General features: G+C 50.8%; 1 protein-coding gene across 4 annotated transcripts in view; it reads right to left on the bottom strand.

The window, feature by feature from the left end:
* Window positions 1-969: 969 nt before the first annotated feature.
* The window catches only part of LOC138731202 (acid-sensing ion channel 2), a 308,363-nt gene continuing 289,552 nt past the window's right edge, over window positions 970-19,780 (bottom strand). The window contains exons 3-11 of one of the 4 annotated variants that reach the window (XR_011339139.1): window positions 16,101-16,228; window positions 6,818-6,968; window positions 6,655-6,711; window positions 6,363-6,516; window positions 5,897-5,988; window positions 4,861-4,940; window positions 2,066-2,134; window positions 1,687-1,861; window positions 973-1,322 (exon numbers count right to left, since the gene is read on the bottom strand). Coding sequence is in view for 3 of the 4 variants with exons in the window: in XM_069877011.1 (XP_069733112.1) it covers window positions 1,656-1,866; window positions 2,019-2,134; window positions 4,861-4,940; window positions 5,897-5,988; window positions 6,363-6,516; window positions 6,655-6,711; window positions 6,818-6,968; window positions 16,101-16,228 (989 nt within the window). In the remaining variant the exon portion in view is untranslated. Of the gene's footprint in view, window positions 1,867-2,018; window positions 2,135-4,860; window positions 4,941-5,896; window positions 5,989-6,362; window positions 6,517-6,654; window positions 6,712-6,817; window positions 6,969-16,100; window positions 16,229-19,780 lie in introns of all 4 variants that reach the window. The other 3 variants (XM_069877011.1, XM_069877009.1, XM_069877010.1) reach the window with 3 other exon arrangements.

Here is a 19,780-nt window from a genome sequence, read left to right as displayed (position 1 = left end):
AGAGCCCGTCTGAAAGCCGAGGTGGCTCCGATCAGCGCTGCCTCTCTAGGCTTAAAGGGCGTCTTAACACCAGGAGCCTTCAAGCTGTGGGCTTGCGCAGCCCCTCGGCGTCACTGCTGGAGCAACCTCGGCTGTGATCCCGTGGCAGGAGGTGGGGATGGGGGAGACCTTCTAGTTAAGCATAAATCCATCAGTGCTGAACTTCAAACTCACTGTGAGCGACCTACCTTGCACACTGCATCGCTGCTCATGGCTTGTGCCATGTCTGTACAGGCGGGTCACCCTCAAAGCAGCTTCTAGAACTTGCCAAGGAAGTGCAGCAGCAGGAGAGTTCTGTTTAAACTCCTCATGGCTAATAAATGAGACTCCAAGAGATGACCACAGTCCACAACACTGGAGCTGCCCCCACCACTGTGGCGCAGATAGGGAGCACGACCTGGTCATTGTGCCAACCCCATCGGGAGGCGTGAGGATCAGAGAATCTCTAGGTTGGAAACGACCTTTGAGATTAATGAGTCCAACCATACCTGTCCACTACCGAACCATCCCTGAGCATCTCATCTACCTCACTTTGAACACCTCCAGGGATGGGGACTCCTCCACCTCCCTGGGCAGCCTCTGCCGGTGCCCAAGAACCATTTTGGTGAAGAACTTTTTCCTGATGTTTAATCTGAACCCCGTGGTGCATCTTGAGCCCAAGTGCTAAAGGAAGAGGGGCAAGGGGTAAGGACCAGCCAAGGGCAGCACCCGGATGGGCTCATCCCCACGTCTGCCCCTCACCCTGTGCCAAGGGCTCCAGTTCGGGTTGGTAGAGGGGGGAGTGAGGCAGAAATGACACAGCCTGGCCATTTCCACAAGACCAGCTTTAATATCAGTCATGAGAACGAGGAGAAAGCACAGAATCCATTCATGGGGAAAAAAAATAGAAAAAAAAAAGGTAAAAAAATTTAAAAAAATCATCATTCAAAAAAAAAATACGAAGAAAGAACCCCAGCGCCCCGTGCCCACCCCTCGCAGACGGACTATCCAGGCACTGCAGACGGAGGAGTGCGGCACCGCAGCTGGGGAGGGGAGATGATCCACCAAGAGCCACCTGGTCCGTTCCCTCTGCAGGGATGCTCACCTGGGGGGGCGGTGGCCGGGCTGCAGGGGACCCGGCTGAGCTTAAGAGTCATCACAGACTGACACGAAGGACAAGAATGGAAGAATCCAAGAGCTGCGACTTTTTGTTTCTTTATTCTAATTCAGCCTACGACGTTAGTAATGGTGATTTCAGGGGATGGCTGGGCCCGCGAGTTCCTTCTTGTAGTGAAAATCAGAGACTGTAAAGAGGAACAGAGCTTATAAAGACAGCTAGGAATATCTCGCCATAAAAAGAACTGGCATGCAAGTGCTTTGTACATTTGGCAGGGTGGGAACTGGCAGGGCTTCAGGTTGGTTTGTGGTGGTGGTCTCTCTGTTTTGTACAGTTCAAAAATTGAGCTGCTGCCTTCACATCTTGAAGACAACCCCCCCACAGGAAAGGACAACACAAGTCAAGTCCAAGGCGCCTCTCGCTTAGTTTTGGCAGAGTATATATATATATATAATATATATATTTATTTCTTTTAAATGCATAGCGATTTTCTTCTTTTTTTTTTTTTAATATAGATATTTTATTTATTTTTTTTTGCCCCCGTTGCAAACCTGAGCTTGGTCCCTGCTTTCCTGTGCAGTTTTCCTTCCTTAGGTGTTGGCACTGTGGAGCGGTCGGATGGTGTCAGCAGGCGATCTCCTCCAGCGTTCCCAGGGTTGCCTGCAGTGGCACGTTCACAGTGTGGCTGATGGTTTCCGAATGATTTGGCATGGGGTCGCAAGTGCTCTGCGGATGGAGAGCAGGGGACAGGGTTACCCCACAGCTTCTGGGTGCTCCCTGCCCCTCCCCAAGCTCTATTTCCTTTCTTCAGCGTCTGTCCTTTGGAAATAAGTCAGGGCCAAACGCTGCATCCACGCTGAGCGACTTCGCCCGCCTATGGAGCCAACGGGGCAGGGCGATGTCCCTCTCTCTCCCAAGGGGGCTCCTTACCACGTTTTCATCGTGGCTCCCTTCCTCTTCCTCCTTTCCGAGCAGGTCTAATAATTTCTCCTTGATCAGCTGCGAAAGAGGGAGGTTGGGTTAAGGTGGGCAGGAAGAGGCAAGAACATCTGCCTTGCCCTCGTGGGCACCCGTGAGGCGTGGGGCAGCCTCATCCATCGGGGCTGAGTCCACTGCCCCAGGGGATAGAACCACAGAATCGACTTAGAATCATAGAATGTCCTGAGCTGGAAGAGATCCAGGACCATTGAGTCCAACTCCAGTCCCTGCACAACCCTCAGTCTCCTTTTCTCCAGACTAAACAGCCCCAGCTCCCTCAGCTGCCGTGACTGCTTCCTTGGGGAGCTGTTCCAGTGCTCCACCACCCTTTGGGTGATTTTCCTTTAAGTTCCCTAATATTCAGTATTTTCCTAATATTCAGTATTGTTTCCTAATATTCAGTATTGTGATATGCTGGGTTTGGAGAACATCTTAAAATGATCTGGAGAAGGAGACAATCTTTCCAAGAAAACAACCTCATGTGTCAAAACTGAACTCTACACGTAGACAAAAAAACCTCCAAATCTTATTTTTTCAAATATATTTGGGTGTTTATTGAAAAATGTCAGCTATGTGAATGCTGTTTCCTTTCTCAGCAGCATTATTTCCCTGGCAACTGCTGCTGCTGGAGAACGTATTTTCAAGGGAAATCCCAGAAAGGTTGAAAAGGAGTTTTTTTTTCTGAAAAATTTCCACTGGGGGAAAATAAAACAAAAAAAGAAAAGGAAGAAAGTTAAAAGCTTGAAAAACTGGGTCAGTTCCTAGGGAAGGGAGATAGATCCTGGGGGTGTGTTGGTTGACAGCAGCTGAACATGAACCAGCAGTGGCCCAGGTGGCCAAGAAGGCCAACAGCCCTGGCTTGGATCAGCCTCAGGGTGGCCAGAGGAGCAGGGAGAGGATCATCCCTGTGCTTGGCCTTGGGGAGGCTGCACCTCGAATCCTGGGTTCAGTTTTGGGTCCCTCACTCCAAGAAAGACCTTGAGGGGCTGGAGCAAAAATATTGTGTGCATTCAGACTGAGATATAAAGCGAGGCATGGGTTTTGTTTGCACTCTGAAGCAATTATGAGCTTTATGCTTGTAATTTTCAATATATTTTATTGCAGAATAATGCCACCACATGCTAACAGCGGCCCAGAAGGGACTGTGATGATGAGCGACTGTCATAAAACATAAAGCCAGCAACCCAACTTTAATAAGATGAAGAATGATATTCAAGATACCCCAGTGAGCTTGGAGCAGGGACCGCAGTTGCCTGACATCCCTGTGCACCCACCTGGCTTGGACACTCTAAGGCAACAGCCATGAACCACCCCTGATGGCAACATCACATGGGATTAAAATTCCCTGGTCCCATCACGATATGGGGCTGAGAGAGGGCTACGAGAGCGCTGGACTAGGCAGGATGAAGATATCACAGATCTGGGGGCAGGGGGACCAAAGCCACTGCCTTAAAATCACCAGGTGAGCAGCAGATGAACTGAATTAGAGTCACAGAGCAGTTTGGGTTGGAAGGGACCTCAAAGATCATCTAGTTCCAACCCCCCTGCAACAAGCAGGGACACCTCCCACTGGATCACGAGCTCCCAGCCCCATCCCACCTGGCCTTGAACCCCTCCTGGGATGGGGCAGCCACCCCTGCTCTGGGCAACCTGGGCCAGGGCCTCCCCACCCTCACTGTGAAGAAATTCCTCCTGTCTAGTCTAAATCTGCCCCTCTCCAGTTTATCCTCACTCCCCCTGGTCCTGCCACTACAAGCCCTGGTAAACAGTCTCTCCCCAGCTTTCCTGTAGGTCCTTCAGGTACTGAAGGTCACTATAAGGTCTCCTTGGAGCCTTCTCTTCTCCTGGCTGAATTAATGAATCCTCGAGGATGCTGGAGGGATGAAGCCTACAGGGGAGGCTGAGAAATCAGCGTTCACGGGGGGATCTTGCTTAGGCAAAAAGAGATTAAGAACATCCAAGGGTTGTAACTCTGCTGCTGCAGGGCAGCAGGAGGGAGGGCTGCCAAGAAAGCAACATCCCCTCCAGATTGCTTCTCGCAATCCTTCCCATTAAAGAGGGCTTGCGCTTTTCTCCAGAGCAGCTGCTCTCAGCCACCCCAGAGCCACGGGACCTCACTTGAGCTTGTCTCAGTGTTTCCTAGAAAGCTCCTTGCTCCAGGGCTGCTGGCAGAGCTGCAGACAACAGATAACAGGGACTGGGTTTTTTTCCACCCCCGGGAGTACTACAAGGTCTGGCCTCATTGATTCTCTTGCCTGACAACTGGGCTGGGACTTAGGAATTAATTAAAGGTGTTTTGATGAGAAGATGGTAATGGCACGCTGCTGGGAGAAGCTCAGCTGGGGATGGGCACAGGAGGATGCAGCAGCAGGTCCCCAAGCAGCACCCCAGGCAGTGCAACCTTCAGGGTGGGAAGCAGCAGCACAACCACATGGAAGTGGTGCTTAATTAGCCCAAACAAGCAGCAAACTTAATTAGCAGAGGCAGAGTGCCAAGTGACCCCAGCTATGCCCATGCCATGGGCTGCAGGCCAACCCTTCCCATCTGGAGAACGCCCTGCTGAGGCAGGGACCTCCACACCACGCTACGTAGCCGTGACCGACCCCATAGAGCGTGAGTTACACAGGACCATTAATTAAAGTTAATAATCCATGTGGGCCCATTAGGCACGGAGGGTCCCGGTCCCTGATCACCCTGGCCTGGCAAACCCACAGCCTGCCAGAGGAGGCAAAGGGCGAGGGTCTTACCTCATATATATAATCGAAGAGCTCCAGTATAGTGAGGATGCTAGCACCAATAAAGAGCCCCATCTGGCCTCCAATGTCACCTAGGAGAGAGAACAACATCTGGATGGTCAACAATAAACGCTCTTAGAAGCACCCATGGTGCAGCTGCCTTGGTCCCTGAAGAGTGGAGAAACGCAAGGAATGACCTTCAGAAACACCAACAGCTCTACCACCGTGAAAAGCATCTCGGGAAGGAAGTTGCCGGTCACCAAAGCGCTTCTCCTGCTAACGAAGCCATCATCTGGAAGCCTAACGAGGATGCCATACTGCACACTGGCATCTGAGGAAGCCATCTGTCAGACAGCAGGCTTCATCCCAGGAATCCCAAAGCCCAATTCCCAAACTAGGCAGTGGAAGAAGAAAGATGCTGGAGAAGAATTAGGTAACGTGCCCTGGAGCTGAGAAAAAACCCAAACCTGCCAAAAAGAGGAAAGGGGGTTGTTTTTTCAGGGGAGCATCTCAAGGCTTGACCTAGTTTGAGGCAGAGCAAGTCAACAACTCCACCTTCTCCTTCGAGCCGTGGGGCACCAGCCAAAGGTAAAGAGCTCAGGGTCCTGGCTGGAAAGGAGGATGATTTGGAGCATGCAAGAAGTGATGGGTATATGGGCCTCCTAGAAGGGTAGATGGAGAGCTGTCCGCCTCCCACACACTGTCCTTCCAGCATGAGGGGCACCAGAGAGCAACCATCACCCCAAGATTTCCAAATAACTAGGCCCTGGTAGCAGAGAGAGACGGAACAGCTCCTGTTGACCTTTCACAGGTGACATGTGGACTAGCTGTCGTCCCTGGGATGTTCATGGCACAGCTTGATGTTGGAAGGAAAATAAAAGACAAGGATGAAAGAATGTGGACCAGGAAGGGGTCTGGACCTGGCTGGGATTTTCACAGCAATGCCCGTAAGCTGTGCACCCACTCCTGGTGTCTCTTTGTCCCATGGACACACACAGGCTCCAGCACAGGCTCACACAGACTCCAAACTGCACCCCTCACTTCTTACCAAGTAAGGCTGCCACTTCGTAGGCTTTCTTCTGCTCGATCGTCTCATAGTTGAGTGCTTCAAAAAATATATCCAGCACAAGAATATTCTCTCTGTAGAAAGAGGACAACAGCATCAGCCACCAGTGGCCTCCTGTGCTTTGGGACAAGAATAAAAATGGGACTTTTGGGGCAGTCTTTGAGGAGTCTTTGCACATTTCTTGGTGGATACAGAGCATGCTTATGAAGACAAGGCCAGGGAAGGAACATCCAGTTATCTAGAAACAAGTCTATGGAGATGAAGCAAGCAACCTACACCTCATCTCTTCAAGGGTTTCACCCTAACCCTCCCTGAAGGACACACCTCTGCTTGGTGACTGAGGCACTAACAAGCTCTGGTCTCAGCACAGGCTGGTTTAAACAGCCAGTGGGGCTTTGGACGCCTCCCACCCATAAAGTAAAGGAGATCTGTTCTCTGCGACACTCACGAGATATATTTTTCTGACTTGTTGAACTTCTTCTCCAGGTACTTGGCCGAGGTTTTGCTGGGGATCTTGACCATGGAGAGCTCTTTGTTGTACCTGGTCAGGTTACAGGGTGTCCTGCAGATGCAGTAATTGCTGTCCTTTTCAGCAAGCAAACCTGGAGAAGGTCACAGAGTTAGACCAGTCTGCAGCTGCTCTAGATCACCCCAGTCCTGCCAGCCAGGAGGACGCAGGCTGCTCAAGACCCACCAGCTTGGGACACCCACGGTACCCGGGGATCTCTGCTGGTACTCACCGAGCGCAGGCTCGGCGCATTCCTTGTACTGCTCTGGGGTACAGAAGGGAGCATCCCCTGCACAGAAAGGACACAGCCACCAGTCACCACTGCTGCCAGGGAGCTGGGGACTACGGGGCTGGAGGGATGGGGTCCCTGATCCCCCCTCCCCTGCCGCACTCACCTGGCATGTGGACCATTTTACAGTTGCAGTTTTCCACAATGTAGCGGGTCTCGCAGTCGATCCTGCAAGCCGTGATGCTGTAAACGGGAAAGAAGTCTAAGCCCATATCCGACGAGCGACATTCACCCCACGGCGGAGGCAGGTACGTCAGCTGCAAGAGAGGGAGGAGCGGGGTGTCAGGGGACACTGGGGACAGGAGGGGAGGAGCAGGGTGCAGCATCTCCCTTCTCTTGCTGCAGAGGAGACCCCCTACCCGACCTGAGCACAATTTTAAGGAGAGGACCAAGCGGTGGTGTTGCAAGGAAAGGTCACAGCAGGATTTTGAGACCCCAGCATAAGGAGATGGAACTGTTGGAACAGGTCCAGAGGAGGTCATGGAGATGATCCCAGGGCTGGAGCACCTCTGCTGTGAGGACAGGCTGAGAGAGTTGGGGTTGTTCAGCCTGGAGAAGAGAAGGCTCCAGGGAGACCTTAGAGCAGCTTCCAGCACTTAAAGGGGCTCCAGGAAAGCTGGGGAGGGGCTTTTTCCAAGGGCCTGGAGTGATAGGATGAGGGCAATGGCTTTTAATTGGAAGGGAGGAGATTTAGATTGGATGTTAGGAAGAAATTCTTCCAGGTGAGGGTGAGGAGGCCCTGGCCCAGGTTGCCCAGAGCAGGGGTGGCTGCCCCATCCCTGGAGGGGTTCAAGGCCAGGTTGGATGGGGCTTGGAGCCCCTGATCCAGTGGGAGGTGTCCCTGCCCATGGGGGATTGGAACTGGATGGGCTTTGAGGTCCCTTCCAACCCAAACCGTTCCATGATTCTATGATTATTCATCTGACAGCCTCATGCCTCCCTGCTGTGGGTCATCTCTTTTCTCCTCCCTTTCCCACACATCTCCAGGGGAGACCCAAACGAGCACTGCGGAGCCTTGCCGCTAGGTCCCAGTCTCACAGTCCATCAACATATGTTTACATATTTATTTTAGGCTATGATTAATGTTAGTACAGTTTTTAAAGGAATGTTTTTGTTCAGCTCTCGTGCTTTGCCAGCACAAAACGTTCTGTGTTTGGAGCAAATCACAGCAAATTGGACGCTGCTTTAAAACACAGAGAAGGGGGGGTTAGGGGACTGCTATTTTCTGCTCCCTAGAAAAGAGTAGTGCAGAGCATTTAGCAAAGATAAAGAGAAATGGGAAAGGCTGCCAAGCTGCAGGCAGAAGAGGAACAGGTAAATTTGGCCGTGAGGGCTCCAGCATGTTCTGGGCTTTGAATTAAGTGTTGCTGTGGTGGATTTTAGAGTCTTGATTCTCTTATCTTGGTATCTGTGTTGAATAAAGCAGGAAGAAGAAGGAGGGTTTGCATTTAACTAGCACTGAGCAGAGCAAGTTATGAGCCTCAAGCGAGGAGGTGTGCAAACAGGGGAGAAGAAGACAGGTTCCTCATCATCATGGTGCATCAGGAGAGGGGATAATGTGTATCTATCATAGAATCAGGTTGAAAGGGACCTCAAGGATCAAGCATCAAGCTATGGGTATCCATCTCCCTGAGTATGGCTGTTTGGAAAAGTACATGATTGACTCGTCTGCCTTCTCCGAGGCTGCAGCCTTTCCAAGGGCATGGAGTGACAGGACGAGGGGGAATGGTTTTAAATTGGAAGGGGGAAGATTTAGTTTAGACATTAGGAAGAAATTCTTCACAATGAGGGTGGGAAGGCTCTGGCATTGCCCAGAGCAGTGGTGGCGGCCCCATCCCTGGAGGGGTTCCAGGCCAGGCTGGATGTGGCTTGGAGCAACCGGATCCAGAGGGAGGGATCTGGATGGACTTCAAGGTCCCTTCCAACCCAAACCATTCTATGATTCCATAACAGCGAGAGCTCTTCATACACTGATTTCTGTGCTCAGCGGGTTCAATCTGAAAACAAACAACATCCATCAGGTGTGAAGATGCAGCAGGTGACAGAGGGATCCCATCTGCGGGGACCAGCTGAGCCACTATGGGGGGAGGTGGTGGGAAAAAACACTTCCCAGCAATCTCAGCATCCTCCAAGGAACAAGCCCAGGTCTGAATGAGATGGGTTGGAAAGTCAGCAAAGCAGCACCTTGGAATGAAAATATCAAGAGCGTCTCTGTGACAATAGCAAAGCGCTGTTTGAAGGGGATCTTTTCTCATTTGCTTTACACTTGCAATATAATAGAGTACCAGATGCCATCATTTAGTCATCGGCGGTAGAGAAAGGGGCCCATATGTTGCATGTTGTGTGTGATAAAGGAGAATAAATAATCGCTGTCTCAGATGGTATCAGCTCTCTTCCGAGCACGGCTACACACAAATCTTTTAAGCCCTTTAAATTTTATTCTGAATGTAGGTGACGGGATCAGGAAACGGAGCTGCAATCAGATTTTTAGCTTACGTGCTTTTTCGCTCAGCCAGCGCTGGATTTGAGCCACCGTGCTTGTGAGCTGGCACCGCGTCTTGCAGGAGGAGCATGGGCTGAATGATTAATTAACCCCTAATCAATGCAACTTCATTAAAAGAGTTATGGCCCTTTTTGTAGCCAGGACCACGAGCACCGACGACCCCGATACTGCAAAGCAAGGCTGGGTTGTTTCTCCTGAGAAGTGTGCTGTTATTTGGGGATTTGCTGCCTTGCCACAGCCACACACATCCCCGTGCACGCTCTCACACACACAATTCACTTTTTTGGCTCCCTAAAAGTGCAGGAATAGGTGCAACAACCCTCCCTCCCACCTCACTGTTCTCAGAATCACTGATGCTTGATAGCACAAACGGCCTCTTGGTATGCTAACACTTGCAGAGGTTTCTTTCTGCCCATGATAAAGGCTTTCCCTGTTTAAAAGTGTAAAGAGGTGTACAATCCTTTCTTCTGCATCACTAGAAGTGTGGCCAGCAGGGCATGGGAGGGGATTCTGCCCCTCTGATGCACCAGAGGAGATTTAAGTTGGATATTGTGAGGAATTTCTTTACTGAAAGGGTTGTCAGGCACTGGCAGAGGCTGCGCAGGGAGGTGGTTGAGTCCCCATCCCTGGAGGGGCTTAAAAGATGAGTAGATGTCATACTTGGGGACATGGTCTGGAGGTGAACTTAGCAGGGCTGGATCGATGGCTGGACTTGATCTTGAAGGTCTTTTCCAACCAAAATCATCCCATGATTCTATGATCTGTGTTTTGAGCCACAACAACATCACTCACAGGAACAAGGCCACTGCTAGGACTGCTCAGTCTCATCCTCTGAAATGCTTCGTTATCCTTCAGAGACGTGACTATCCAGGCCCAGAACTGGGTATGGCTTTACCCAGCAACTAGTGCACCTTGAAGTGTAAGATTCAAATCAAGGGGCCAGACTCTTTCACAAAGTTTCCTGCCCTGAAGCACACCCAGCAGGATCCCAAGTTTGTTCTCTCCAGCCCCCGTTGCTTCCCCCATCGCAGACCAGCCCCATCCCTACTCCTGTTGCCTCTCCTGCCTTGGCACAGGAGCCCCAACGTTCTGCAAGCCCTGATGGACCCATTCATAATGCTCTCCTCACTAAAACAGGGCTGCAGCCTCAAGCAAAGCCTTTATATCCAAAGCATTTGGCCCCAGAGAGCTGCCCGACCACCTCATTTTATACATTTGACAGATGAATTTCCTGCCTAGGATGATAAAGAGACTCCTGCATCGCCTGGAAGAGCACACCGGGGAGCCAAGCCCACCTCACTAGATAGCAAAAAGCAGCACGCACGAGGGAGCAATCCTGCAGACCGCAGCCGTGTAAACAACATAAATGGGAGAAACGCTAATTGGATTTGATTTCTCTCCCCTGCAGCCCCTCCTGGGAGGTGTGCAGCCATGCAGAGATCTCCTCTTCTTCAAAGAATCATTTTCCCCTCTTCCAGATGATGCAAATTTGGGGTTGCCAGGAGGGCTCTGTCACTGAACCAGCAAAGGCTGCCCAAGGATGTTGAGCTGCTCCCCTCCAACCTGCTCTGCTGCCATCAAGGACGGAGATGGAACTGTTGGAACGGGTCCAGAGGAGGCCACGAAGATGTTCCGAGGGCTGCAGAACATCTGCTGTGAGGCCAGGCTGAGAGAGTTGGGGTTGTTCAGGCCAGAGAAGAGAAGGCTGCAGGGAGACCTTAGAGCAGCTTCCAGTGCTGGAAGACCATGTTGTCTCACACTTACAGAAGTTCAGCTTCAGCCTCTAATTGAGGTTGACAAACTCACATCCTTGCGCTTTCGCAATCGTTAATTCTTAATTAATTAATGAAATGGGTTTTAAATTCTTCCAATCCTGGCTATTAGGGATTACGACAATCAGTTATGAACTGGCAGGCGCCAAAAAGAAAAGGAACAAATTGACTTGTCTCCTTAAAAGCAGGATGGATCTTGTTTGCTCAAAACACAAGGGAAGGAAAGGCTGATTTCAGCAAATGGGGAGGGAAGCAAGCAGGCTAAGGCAGCAGGGATCGTTCAGCTCAGCCTCCTCCCTCCCACAGCCCTTTTTCCCGGCCACGCTGCTGCCCTTCGCACGCTGCTCTTGGCACTGAGCCTCCTCATAGCTGCCAACATCTGCCTGCAGCCAGAGAGGGGCTTTTCTTTAATTTATTTTCATGGAATCATGGAATTGTTTGGTTAGAAAAGACCTTTGAGATCATCGAGCCCAACTGTACCTGTCCACTGCTGAACCATCCTTGAGCACCTCATCTGCCCGTCTTTTAAACCCCTCCAGGGATGGGGACTCCACCACTTCCCTGGGCAGCCTCTGCCAGGGCCTGAGAACCTTTTTGGTGAAGAAAAATTTCCTGATATCCATTCTAAGCCTCCCCTGGGCCAACCTGAGGCCATTCCCTCTTGTCCTATCGCCTGCCACTTGGGAGAAGAGCCCAGCACCCACCTCACCACAACCTCCTTTCCAGGAGCTGAGCTCTGCAATGAATCCAGCTTTGGGGAGGCATCCTGCATTGACTCAGCTCTGAGCTGCAGCTCAGCCCCTTCTCCTGCCTCCCCCACATGGGGGTCCCCACGTGAAGCCACGGAATTCCACAGAGCCATCGGCAAGGAGGGATGCAAACCTCTCCCTGAACATCACAAAATCTAGCTGAGGTACGTTTGCATTTGCTTCAAATGAAGTAATAACCAGAAACCTCTGTTCTTCAATAAGACATCAAATAGCATCAACTTAATAGATTTTCAATCCCAGGCAGCTTTTCAACTTGTAAAATGCCTAAAGAGCTTGCTGTACACACAGCTCCTTGGCACCATCTCCCAGTTAATGATGCTGGAAGTCGTCTATTTGCAGCCTGCTGGTGTGATGTGCTGTTCCTTCCCATTTGCTCATGAAAGCACCCAAAAAGTGGTGTTTAAGGACAAGAGCTTAACCCTTCCAACACCTGAAAGGTCCCCTTGAGCAGAGCTTCAGGAGGTTATGCAGCCCACGAGTCCTCAGGTGCTGGAAGTGAGTGGACACCAGAAGAAAAATGTGGTTTTGGAGCTCCAGGCTCTTCCAGATGCCCATTTCCTCAGAAACTGGAAAATCTTTGAAAATCAAATAGCAATATTGAAACCTTCCGAGGCTCCCCAAAAAGCTCAGCACAGCACCATCAGATACTAATCCCAAGTCTGCTCCCAGGACGTGCCGGATGCTGCTCCCAGTGTCCCGTTTTCCTGCCTCTGTAATTACACTTCCGATACTGCGGTTGGTGGTGGCTGATGCTCTCTGTCCCGTGCAAGCTTACGAGGGGATGAGTCTCCAAGGCACACTAGAGCCCTATTAAACAATATTGCTCCATCTTCGAACCTGTTCCTTAATTGAAGCCTCTTAAATTTTTATTGCCAAGTTGGCAGAAATTGCTGGTTTTAGTGTGCTTTTCATCTTCTCTAACGCGCCGTGCCGGTGGCGTAGTGGGGAGCAGCTGAGCTGGGGAAGTAACCTTATCTGATCCGTTATGAGAGGCTCAGGTGATGCTGCTGAGATGCTGGGATGATGCTGTAAAACTCAGCTGGAAAAGGGGGATTCAAACAAGTAAAATCCGAGAGGAATTTGTCTTTCTCCAGTGGATCAGCCCTTTGAAACACAGTTTCATAGAACCATAGAATGGTCTTCTTGGCCTCTGGACTCATTCCAACAGCTCCATCTCCTTCTTCTGTTGGGGATTGCAGAACTGGACACAGAACCCCAGGTGGAGTCTCACAAGAGCAGAATAGAGGTGGAGACACCCCTCCCTTGACCTCGTTCTTTCATAGATACTAACAGAAATAATGGGAAATAATAAAAATCTAATTCTTTAGCAGAAATAATGAAACGGTTAATGCTGGCAATGGGATGGGGAAGATTTACAGCAGCTGGCTTAATAGACTCCAGCATTTATGCTATTTCTATCTCAAAACTAAGTCCTTGAGATTCTTGCTGCAAGCTCCAGCTCCCAGCCATGCTCCCAAATCTTGCTGAAGCTGGGATGTTTAAGGAAGACAAATCTTTCCAATTACCGCCAGGCGCTGCCATTCGAGGAGGGGCTGCCAAACGCTTTCAGCATCAGGCGGCTGCGTGGCACAAGGCGATACCCTGCTCAGCGCTGCCTGCTACCGGGGCAGGCAAATAAACCGCTGGAGACGCCCTTCTCCATCACCAGCCTCGGCATCTCCACGGGTAGCTTTTCTCTGAAGTGGATGTGGTCTCACTAAGGGGCTGCCAATTCTGCTAGAGGTGTTTTTCACAGCTGACAATGTGTCAAATGAAAATCCTGCTCTTGGCTGCTGAGAAAAGAGGAGAGGGCTTCGCGCAAAGGCATCTGTGTGTTCAGGATGTAAACGGCAGACCCCAGCATGGGACCTTCTGCCCCAATATGGAATCGAGACCTTTGAGATCATTGAGTCCAACCACACCTGGCCACTACCAAACCATCCCTGAGCACCTCATCTCCCCGTCTTTTAAAGCCCTCCAGGGCTGGGGACTCCACCCCCTCCCTGGGCAGCCTGTGCCAGCACCTGAGAACCCTTTTGGCAAAGAATTTTTTCCTGATGTCTATTCTGAACCTGCCCTGGTGCAACTTGAGGCTGTTCCCTCTCACCCTATCAGTTGTTACTTGGGAGAACAGACCAATATCAAGCTTGCTACAACCTCCTTTCAAGAAGCTGTGGAATGGAAAAAGGTCCCTTCCTTACACCTAGTCTGACAAAGGACCCTCTGCTCTGCCACCAACTTTCTCCAAGCCCTGTGACAAGTCACTTGCCCACCTGGCAACCGTGACCCCAGCGTCCCTGTCCCAGTGTTTGGAGACCCCAGACCGCTTCACGAGATGCCCTGGGAGAGATAATGGAGAAGGCATTTGATGTTCAGTAATTACTGCCAAGATGAATCCGTCAGCGTTCCATCCTCTCTGCCTTGCAGCACGCCCCGTGTCAGCGCTGCCGAACGCAGCTGACTCCCCTGGAGCAGCAAAAAGCAGCTGTGGAGTGAGGTGAGGACCCTGGGGCCACGTGGGAGGGCTTGTGTCAAGGGAACAAGCATCAAACCACTCAGGATGGATTTCCAAACCAGTTTCTGCTTTGGATTTCAGCAGCTGCCGCCTCAGTCCTTTGCCTGTATCGTCACTAACGCGTCACGTGTCAAACGAGCGCCCTGTGTGCTAATAAAGCTCCTCGTTTTCTCCAGCCAACCGGCCTTTCCATGAGAAAGAAACAATCAACAGTGAAACATTTCTCTGCTTTAATTGAGAAGCTTCCACCTGGCGCCTACCCACTGGGAACCCACAGTGTTCATTATCTCCTGGATGATTACACCCAAGCGCGCCATAACGAAGGAGAGACGATCTCCCTCTAGGCTCACTGAATCACAGCGTCTTCAGGTGGATTTTGGAACCTGGTGGCCATGGAGAAATGCCTTAACAATATATTTGGTGGTGAATTCCAGGGAAGTCGTGGCTGTCCCCTCCCTGGAGGGGTTCAAGGCCAGGCTGGATGGGGCCTGGAGCCCCTGATCCAGTGGGAGGTGTCCCTGCCCATGGCAGGGGTGGAACTGGATGATCTTTGAGGTCCCTTCCAACCCAAACATTCTATGATTCTATGAATTTCTCGTGTTGCTCTGAGCTGAAGCATTAACAACTGCAGCTCTGATCTCCACAGAGCCTTAATCAGAGTGAACCCTCCAACAGCTCGTGTTCGCTTTCCTCAGTTTGATTTATGTCTCATTTGAGGGTGGATGCAAGAGCAGGGAGGAAAATTTGAGAGGCAATGAGGCAGGAGGGCTAGAAATGAAAGCACTCCAGCCAAGCTGGGGGAAAAAATTATTCTGCTGGCTGATTTCTGAATGCCTAACCAGGATTTGGGTCTAATGATGCTACGTCACATCACATCCATCCGCACCGTGATGTCCAGAGAAGGGCAACGAAGCTGGTGAAGGGGCTGGAGAACAAGACTAATGAGGAGCGGCTGAGGGAACTAGGGCTGTTTAGCCTGGAGAAGAGGAGGATGAGGGGAGACCTCATCACTGGCTACAACTCCCTAAAAGGAGGTCATAGCAAGGTGGGTGCTGGTCTCTTCTCCCAAGTGACAGGACGAAAGGAAATGGCCTCAAGTTGCACCAGGGCAGGTTCATATTGGACATTGCGAAAAATTCCTTCCCCGAAAGGGTTCTCAGGTGCTGGCAGAGGCTGCCCAGGGAGGTGGTGGAGTCCCCATCCCTGGAGGGGTTTAACAGACAGGCAGATGAGGTGCTCAAGGATAGTTTAGTAGTGGACAGGTATGGTTGGACTCGATGATCTCAAAGGCCTTTTCCAACCAAGCAATTCTATGAGTCTACTATGTGCTGTCGCTGGGACTCAGGGAATGGTAATTTATCCTGAGCCATGAGGGTCCCATCATGGTTTGTACAAAGGAACGTGACTATTTCTGTGTTACCTGAAAGGATTCTCACTGATCTACATAACAAACACTCTCGTCTGTCTCTTTTCGTATCCTTCGAGTGTGAGAGCCTTTTGGCAAAACCCCTCCTTTCTCGGAGGGCTGGAAGGTACCCAACACCTTCAGCAACTGGCACAGCTGAACCATAACCACGGAAGAGCAAAGCATGGAAATTACCAGGGATGAAGTCCACTCTGGACTTCTGGGGCCAAAATCACAACAGTTGCTGGCAACGCACAGGAAGCAAAGCTGAGAAAGCTGCCCTCATCCCAATCAATTTGAAGCAAGGCATAAAAATAGCTGTTAATGATAACGACGCCTCTCAAGGGGCATTGGTATGTAGAAGCAACCTCTCATATGAACCCACTGGAGGAATCTTGGTGTGTAAATGAGGTTTAGGACTTACCCTTTGCTCTTGTGTGGCCACAAAAGTCTGGAATCCAGGGGCCACCCCAAACCCCAGCTCCTGGACGAAGGGTGGCTCAGACTGGCTATGGATCTGGACTTTGACTCCAGCCTCGAACGTTGTCTCCTCTGGAAGAAGAAGCAGGGAGGTTAGTGGGCTGTGGTGGGTGGGATGGTGTCCACCTGCATGGATACATTTGACTCGCCATGGAAAATTATACCTGGTCAATCTGTGCTGCTCATAAGCAGGAGATAACTTGTGAGTGCTCCACCTGGACGATCAGACTTCTGGGACCCACCGTGACAAACACGTGCCTTACCTTGGCCTTGATCAGCTGTCATTTGGCTCCTGTCCCTCCAAGATACTAGAGGATGTTGACGCAGCACCCGAGTGCCCAAGCCCCACGGGCGAACTCGCACCAGAACAGGTTCAGACCCGAGCACCCACCAACTCCTCCAGTTTCAATCCCCATCCTGCTTTTCCCACATGACGCCCACTCCGACTGATCCCACCTGGCTCCATCAGCTCTGCCTGGTGTTGGTCTCCTTCCAGCACTTCAGAGGAGATACCATATGCTTCCTTCAGTAATTACCTGACAAGTTGGAGGAGAAAGCGTCTATTTAATCTAACTTGTTGGGCAACGGGAAATGTTTCCTTGAAACATTTCTATCCAAAATTATTCTGCCCATTTCTGCACCCGGGATCTCTTCGGCTCTGACTTAATTCCACATATTTCCCGTGACCAGATGCTGTGCTTGGCTCCATCTGTGGGTAAACCCTGTAGATCCATATGAAGCAAGCAAGACAGAGCCTGCAAGTCACCTTAAGAGACTTAAAAGCAACAAGGCTTGTCATTCTAAACAGAAAATCCCGACCTGCAGCCAGTTGGATGGAGTGGGGAAGGCACTTTCTGCACCACAAAACCACAGAATGGTTTGGGTTGGAAGGGATCTTAAAGATCATCCAGTTCCAACCCCCCTGCCACAGAAGGAACTTTGGGTTTAAAACACACAGTTGTTAATTTTCATCATCGATAATAACACAAAAAGCAAAACAAACAGCACTTTTTAAAGAAAAGCTGCCAAGAGCCAGGCAACATTCATTGTTTTTCCGGCAAGAAACACATGCGAGGATGACACTATAAACACAAAACTGGCTTTGAAAAACTGTCACTTCTCCTAAAAATCCATTTTCTACTAAATAGCTGTTTCTCTACTGAGAGAGATATATTAAAAGCCAAGCTACAAACCCCTGTGATGGAATGTGCATAAACCAGTCCTCATTAGCTGCATCTTAAACGATTCCGTGCGGGAGCTGAGAAGCATTAGTGTGGGTTAAATATTTGCTGCAAGGAAAAGGAAGGTCTCATAGGACCAAGAGGCACAAGACTGTCTGGTTTTGGGTGCGTTTACCTTGCAAAGATGAACGTCCTTGGGCAGAGGTAACCAAAACGGCACTGGGGCAAATGATTCGAGGGCTGGAGCACCTCTGCTATGAGGACAGGCTGAGAGAGCTGGGGTTGTTCAGCCTGGAGAAGAGAAGGCTCCAGGGAGACCTTAGAGCAGCTTCCAGTGCTGAAAGGGGCTCCAGGAAAGCTGGGGAGGGGCTTTTTCCAAGGGCCTGAAGTGATAGGATTAGGATTCAAATTGGAAGGAGAAAGACTTAGATTGGACGTTGGGAAGAGGTTTTTCCCAACGAGGGTGGGGAGGCCCTGGCCCAGGGTGCCCAGAGCAGGGGTGGCTGCCCCATCCCTGGAGGGGTTCAAGGCCAGGTTGATGGGGCTGGGAGCCCCTGATCCAGTGGGAGGTGTCCCTGCCCAGGGCAGGGGTGGGACTGGATGGGCTTTGAGGTCCCTTCCAACCCAAACCATTCCATGATTACTGCACACGGGACGATGTTTCCAAACAAATCCCAAGTTGCTCTTTTCGCTGAAGGATTAGAGTAGCGTTAATTAAATTGGGGATTATTTCAGCATGTGCTTCAAGCTGGCTGCGGAGCTATTATACGTTGCAGATTGTTCAGCTTTCTATTTCTGGTGTTGGCTTTCCATGACTTAGTTGAGGTTTCTGCTTAGAGCATCACTTGAAACATCTTAATAAAGCTCCAGCTGACTGTACGCAAGGGTGCAGGCTACAAAGTTCATCCCTGTGAATATGTAAGAAGCTGCAATTAAAATAAGAAATGCTGCCAAAGGCACAAGCTACCCTTCTCTCCCTGCCTTATTATGGCCAAACTGATCCGCTTCTCTCTGGCAATTAACATCTGAAGCTGCGCTCGGCACTAATTTATTGGGAATTGAAAATACACCCTGAGTCATGGGTCACTCTTAGCTGGATTTGTCACCTGCCAGCTCTGCCAGCAGCACCAGCAGCTCCATGCAAGGCACTCCTGCTTCAAGAAAACCAAAATGGCTCAATCTGAGCAAAATAGATGTCGTCTCAGGTAGTTCACATTGTGACTGTATTAGAAGGTGGCCAGAAGGTTTGGTGTCTCCCTAGATACTCATTGTCCTTTGCCTCAGTTTCCCCATCTGTAAAAAAGGAGCAATGTTGCTGCTTAACTCATTGGGCTGGAAGGGTCTTCCACGCTCTGCAAAGCACAATTCAACACCCGCAGAGCATCACTGGGACTCCTCATGCAGACAGAATCCTTTAGGGTATGGGCAGGACCAAGCACAACATCTGGAAGGAAGCACAGATGTTCGTTCCATGAAGGGTATTTTGAGACCCAGGTTTCTCATCTTCCTTGGGGAGGAAGGCTTCCCTGGAGTAGGCAGATTGCTGTGGCAGCACAGATATGCCCAGAAGATGTTGTGAGACACTGAGTTTCATCTCTACTTTTTACAGCATCCTTTGCTCAGTATTGCCATGGAAACGATGCACATCAGATCACAAACTCTCCCACCTCCCACTGGGGCCGAGCACCCCGAGTTCCTCTGGGTGTGCAAAATAGCATGGCCACATCCCCGTTCCTACCAACCCAGTGACCCCCCGAGCCCCTTCTGCATCCCTCCTGTGCAGCCCCCGTTTAGCTGAGCAGCATGTGGGACCTGGCTCGGTGTCCTGAGGTTACCTGCTGGGTGCATCTGCTGAGCACGATGGGCTCATAACACCACTGGGGCAGTCAGGACCCACAGCAACCCAGCAGACACGCGTTATGGTCCTAGACTTGAGGAAGTCAATGGTTGTTTCAACCAGGCTGTATCAGTGCAGAAGCACAGAATCGTAGAATGGTTTGGGTTGGAAGGGACATCAAAGCCCATCCAGGTCCAAGTCCCTGGGCCAGGGCCTCCCCATCCTCATCAGGAAGAACCTCTTCCAAATGTCCAATCTAAGTCTTTCTCCTTCCAATTTGAAGTCATTCCCCCTCATCCTATCACTCCAGGCCCTTGGAAAAAGCCCCTCCCCAGCTTTCCTAGAGCCCCTTTCAGTCCTAGAAGCTGCTCTAAGGTCTCTCTGGAGCCTTCTCTTCTCCAGGCTGAACAACCCAAACCCTCTCAGCGTGTCCTCACAGCAGAGGTTCTCCAGCCCTGGGATCATCTCCATGGCCTCCTCTGGACCAATTCCAACAGTTCCACCTCCTTCTTCTGCTGGGGATTCCAAAACTGGACACAGGACCCCAGGTGGGGTCTCACAGGAGCAGAGTAGAGGGGCAGAATCCCCTCCCTCTCCCTGCTGGCC

This window comes from Phaenicophaeus curvirostris, chromosome 26 (genome assembly GCF_032191515.1).
Source record: "Phaenicophaeus curvirostris isolate KB17595 chromosome 26, BPBGC_Pcur_1.0, whole genome shotgun sequence".
In the NCBI taxonomy this organism is placed as follows: domain Eukaryota; kingdom Metazoa; phylum Chordata; class Aves; order Cuculiformes; family Cuculidae; genus Phaenicophaeus; species Phaenicophaeus curvirostris.
Note: the sequence above shows the minus strand (reverse complement) of the source record. Positions and strands in the feature narration are given on the sequence as shown.